Here is a 6,000-nt window from a genome sequence, read left to right on the forward strand (position 1 = left end):
TGATTTTTTTAGATTGGAGATTTTCTTTTTACAATTTATTCAATTATATATATTTTTCCCTTTTGTTTTAAAAACAAATGTTTAAAATGACATGCTTTATAATTTATTATTTTATTTACAAGACAGTGCACGTTAATTAACATTCAATGTACAAGAAATGAATCAATTGAACATTGATTGAACAACAAAATAGTACAATGTACAAGTGTGTTTGTATTTAAAGGAAATTAATCATACTGTAGTTGCCTTAAAATTGTATCAAACAATAATCACTGAAGAAGTATGCATGTAGGCCTACTATATGTTTCCTCTACATAAAGAATGTACGGTATTATGATGGGTTTATTATGGTCAACCTGCAACCCAGCTGGCCACCTGCTGTGACCCCCTCATGGGTCACAGCAAACCACTTAAAGGATACTATGTGTGTATTTAGTTTTTTTGACATTTGGTTCCATTGCCGTAATCCATCTTTTTCAAAAGAATATATACTATTCATTACAAAAGCACACATATCATATTTTTGTTTCTAAAATACCAGATCTACTGTACAAGAAAACAAAGTGCTGCATCGTTGATGATGATGACTAGGCTTACATTTTTAAAGCAGTGCAATGTTTAGTTTTTGCTTTTAATTTAACCAATATTTTTTTTAATGATATTGATTTTGTGGATGGGACCAAATAAAACTAAAACGGCATTGGTATCGTTTAAGGAAAAGATAAAACCTCCCACTCAGACACATAACATGCAGCAGTCACAATAGTCTCTTGACAAGGTCTGTCATTTCATGTCATGTCATGTCCCTCTTGTTGTCCCTGTCCTGTTGTACTAACCCTGAGTGTCTCCACTCTGTATATCTGTCTAATTTATCAGTCTCTTGTAGATTGTCAGCAGCCTGCTGCCTCAATATCGCCACTCTCCACACCACTATGGCATGGGACAGCCTCCCTAGCCCGCAGGTAACACGCTTTAGAGCCAGTTGGTAGGCTTCATCCATACTACTCTCTCACCAAGTGTTTTTAACTTGAAATTACTTATTTTCTTCAAGCGACACCGTCGTTGTATAAGTTGGGTGTAAGTTGGCCCTCACAGCCCTCATTCACCCCTTTTGCCATGGATTCTACTCCACTCGCTGCGACGCGTTGTGCGCTTGTTCTGCTATTTTCAGCATGCAGCTAAGTGTAAAATGACTTGTCTTTCATTTATACTGGATCTCTTGTCCACTAGTCCCTTCCTAACATCTTTGTCTAGTTTTTATTCGTTGATGAAATTGTCAATATATTTAGTCTTCGTTTTAGTCATCAATAGCTTAGTTTTAATTTAGTTTCCATTTAGTTTTTGTCAGTGAGAAAAGGTATTCCACAAACATTTTTCATCTTAGTGTTAGACGACAAAATCAACACTGGTTCATTATCATTATGTATTGTAGCACAGTCACTGTTGTTGTCGCTGTATTTCCATGTATTAGTTACATGAGTGACATGGCTATTAGTCCACCTGAGTCCATACATGCCAGTGTTATCTGCATGGCTATAGTGACCTGTAAGCCTTATACTCTAATTTACTACTGTGGAAGAACTACAGGCAGAGTTTCAGCTGTATGCGGCCGCAGACCGCAGAACCAATCCGTAGGAAGTCATTCAAACAACTCACCAGCTGTTTCAATATGTAGTTTTATTCTGTGGTCTGCAGCTATTTAAATGCGTTACAGTTTGTAGGAAATGAGTTCACAGTGGGTTCCCTCAACAAGATATACTATTTTACATAACGTTATTGATTTATGCAGAAAAGACCTGTGTATCTCTACTATCTAGAAACACAAGTTAATTGGTGGAGCTTAAGGCTAATTGAACCCATTAAAATCTCACTTTTCCCTCCAGGGCTCTATACTAGTGTATTTTCTGTTTTCTGCAATGTGTTGTGAGCTTGTCGAACTGCTATTTTCAGTGAAAGCCTTCCACACAATAAGTATGCTGTAATAGTTTAATAAATAGTTTAAAAAACACATTGTGAGCTTGTGGATTGACTATTCTCATTGAAGAGATTTGGTGTAGAGGGATAGACCTTGGGCGACATCGATCAATGAAGTATAGGGCTTGTATGTAGATGAGGAAGATTAGGTTAAAACCTCACAGTATTCGACAAACAAATATAGCACTACAATCCCCAACCATAGTTTTTCCACAACATTTTAATATAATACAACCGTCTAGACATGGCAAAAAGGTAAAACTGCTGACAAATCTGAACCCTTTCATCTCTAATGTTGTTTTACCTCGTCCACTCTTCTCTCCTGCTCTGTTCCACTTCCGCTGTCTCTCCTGTGGTGTAAACAGCATCAGGTCGTATTGACCTGGTCAACATGTTGTGTGTTCTGCTTGTCCGTTTCGTTCTTTTGTTCATGATGACCATGACATGATTGTAGTTGTAAGCAACACTTCTGGAGGCAGTGGCATGCCAGATTTACGTCGTGCGACAATGCCACACGGTGGGAAATACTATTTCCAGCACGCGACGACAGTGTCGCACGACAAAATAAAAATAAACCCTCTCTTGTGCTCATCTGGTTTCTCCTCTTTCCCATCATGCACCTTGCAGTCCTAACATTGGGGCCGGCCGGCGGCGGCGGGACGATCAAACAGTCCTCTCCGGTAGCAGCAGCCTCCTCTCCCCCTGCGACCCTCGCAAACGTCTGACCCAGCAACAACCACACACCCTCGGCCCCTAAATCTCGCTGGACCTCTGACTGCTTCTGAAGAAGTCCCGTAGAACCAGGGACATATTGTAAGTGACCCCAGCGACCCCGCCCTGGTGCCTACTGGCCTCTGTGAGCCCCTAAAAGACGAAGGCCCGACCCCTTCCCCTCGCTTTCTCCGCGTCGCAAGGGTCGCTGAGCAGATGAAGGATGCTCCTCATTGGTTGGGCTGAAATTACATCAAATCCTGCCCAGTGTGGTCAAACAGGAAATGGATGACAGAACTGTGGCGTGAAATGCCATATAGTGGCAACCACTGGAATGTTGTTCCTGTATCTATTTGATTATTTATTTATTACTTATTTATCCAATTGATTGGTTATTTATTCTATTTATTTGTGATATGTTTATTATTGGACTTTGTAGTGTGTGACACAATTTGACTGTATGTTTGTCAATCCTGACCTGTTTTTATTGCTGTGGCCTGCAGTAATGATATGTATCTATCTATATAGATAATTAATATTTACTCTTCCATACAGAAAATAAATACCCTTTCCTATATCAGACGTCATAAAGTTCTGTGTGGTGAAGTGAAAAGGTTTCAAACCTAGCCTAACACAGGAAACATTGTATTATACAGTATGGAACTGAAATGCTACCTTTACTCAATATTATAACCAAAAGAAAAAAGAAAAACGTCCCAATTTTACATGTTGCATATTGAATTTACATGTTACATGATGTGGTGATGATGATGGCGGTTTCTTAACTGCACTACGTTTTCCTTTGAGCTTGGTTCATTTAATTTTTTATACTGAAGTCCTTTCTTTTTATTTGCAAGACCTGCATAAAGACTATTTTATACTTGCTTTTTCTTTTGCCAGCAGTTTGTGATGAGGTGCTTGTGTTGTGTTCAGTGAGGCCAGTTGGCCTTTTGAATTGCACACGATTACAGTACTTGACCTTCCTTTTTAGGTCTAAGAAAGAGCGTTTGAATTATTTTTGTCATATGCCTGGTGCAAATCCGTAAAAAGTGTCATTTCTATTGTACAGCTGAAACAGTTTTGCATGTCCAGTGTCCATGTACGTTGTGCAAGTAGCAAATGTATTTGCTCCCATCTGTGCGCCCATGGGGTGTTGGTAAGTCCCCTTAGACCATGACCTCGTCTGAAGTCCAGCACAGTTTAGGTGCAGTATTTCCGTGCGATTTAAGCACCATGCTATTCAGATTTAAGATGCGTATCTATGTGGGCACCTACAGTATATGTGCCATGCGCTTTATACCTTGTACCATGTTGCGCCATAGATCGTCTAAACAGGGCCCAAAATTGTGTTTTAAAATATGCTAAAACAGGTGTTCTGCATTCTCATTTGAGACTTTGCAATGTATTGGGAAAGCGTGTCTGAACCTTCTTCTCCTACCAGAACAGTGTATGTATGCAGTGACCATTTAGTAGTTCCAGTGAATACATTTCAACATTCAGTTGTCATTATTTATGTTTGTCCACAAGCTTCCTCCAAACAGTAAATAGTACAAGCACAATGAAATGTAGGACTATGCATTGAAGCAATAACACTGGTCTTTGAATTATCTTGGTAAAAGTTATCTGAACGTTTCACCTCAAACATGGCACTAACCAGCTGGCATCCAAGGAAGTGGTCTGAAAATCGTTCTCAAATAACGGTCAAGACGTTGTTATGGCCCTCCACATCTTCAGCCAGTACGTCGCACAGAAAATAGCTGATCCATAAACTCACAACGCATGCGATGTGAAGCGGTGTGAGCTTGTAGATCGGCTATGTGAAACTGGCGGGTGCATGCTTTTGGTTAGACATACCATTGGTCCGATATCTCAAACCCTCACCCTAACCTCCCACGGGGCAGCACATCTAAACCTAACCGTAACCCTCTCCCAACCCTTAACGCACCCCTCACCAACCTTAATCTGTTTTTTTAACGCACCCCTCACCAACCTTACTCCAGTCGTCTTAACGCACCCCTCACCAACCTTAATCATCAATGCTATGTCTAACAATGCTATGTCTAACCAAAGTATGCCTCCCAAACCGGCATGCAACTGTCAGGCTTTTAGTAATCAGTAACTTATGCAACCAAGATGATGAGTCTCTTTTGAGACAGTCTATTGATCAGAGAAAGGTGGGACAAAGTCTCACATTATTGGGCATAGCCTGGAATGTTTAACTTATATAATACATTTTGTCTGATTGATCGTGTGTTCGTGTCCTCTTCCAATACGATACTTTGTCAGTATTTCTGTTGTTCACTCTTCTGATAATTTGAGTGCATTGACTAGTTTGTTTTTTATTACGCTGTCATGCAATTCATTCACCAGTGTAAGGTGATTATTACTTCTTTTCAAGGGGTGTTTTCTTATGAAGTGTAGAGTAGACAATCACCAACAAGTACATGGACAGTACAGGACTGTAGCTGAGTGCGCAGTCGGAAGGTCACTGGTTCTGCCCTCTGCTCAGCTATCGAAGGGACACACTGTAAAACACCTAACGGCTCCTCCAGAGCTCTCATCTGAACAAGCCTTCTGTCTCGTGATGATGTGATGATACTTCCTTTTGTTTTTGATCACTGAGGAAAGCAACTTTGTTTACAGTTGATTTACATGATAATGTGTCCTTTCTGTTAAGTGAACTCTGTTGTTAGATTTGTTTCTCCTTGTCTGTTTTGACAGAATAGAATCTGAATAGATGCAGCGATACATAATCCAAAGGTGGCTTCTGAACCCAGGCTTAGCAGCAACACTTTTGTTTGCCCAAAGCCAAATGTCGTCTCCATAGCATGACATGTTGCTTGCCAGCAGGAACCCATCTTCAAGTGCTGTAAACCTGAAGCTCAGCTCGTGTCGGCGAGGAACATTGCCATGCAATTAGGCCTTAGTTATGTTGCACAATAATATAGTCAGTGCAGGAGATGGTCGTTGGAGACACTCATCAAACTAAAAGAAACCATGTGATTTCACCATAAAGACACTGCAATACAGTACAGGTTTTATAGTTTCTACTCAGTTGAAAACAGTGTTCAGCTTGTTTCAAAAGTGAATAAAACTCATGTCTGTCCTGGGACATAGCTGTCTGTCTTTCCTCCCTTCAAAATGCACCAACTCTAAGGAACGATACAAAGGCCAGCTATGTATAAGTATTAGTAAGACCTTCAACACACACATTCTAAATGTGTCCACGTTTATTTTGTGTCACCTTTTTTATTTTATCATGGGTGCAACTACTGATTATTATATTGACTTATACTTTTCAGATGAATCTGGTTT

At 40.0% G+C, this 6,000-nt stretch overlaps 1 protein-coding gene across 1 annotated transcript in view; it reads left to right on the forward strand.

Moving 5' to 3' along the window:
- Positions 1 to 5,701, forward strand: part of bicd1a (bicaudal D homolog 1a) — a gene marked incomplete at its 5' end in the record, with an annotated part of 56,617 nt that extends 50,916 nt beyond the window's left edge. The window contains 2 exons of the mRNA XM_080761246.1: positions 877 to 962; positions 2,602 to 5,701. Of these exons, the coding sequence (XP_080617372.1) occupies positions 877 to 962; positions 2,602 to 2,731 (216 nt within the window). The 3' untranslated portion in view covers positions 2,732 to 5,701. The remainder of the gene's footprint in view (positions 1 to 876; positions 963 to 2,601) is intronic.
- Between the last annotated feature and the right edge of the window lie 299 nt (positions 5,702 to 6,000).

Source organism: Protomyctophum bolini (genome assembly GCF_963924005.1).
Source record: "Protomyctophum bolini genome assembly, chromosome: 4".
NCBI lineage: Eukaryota > Metazoa > Chordata > Actinopteri > Myctophiformes > Myctophidae > Protomyctophum > Protomyctophum bolini.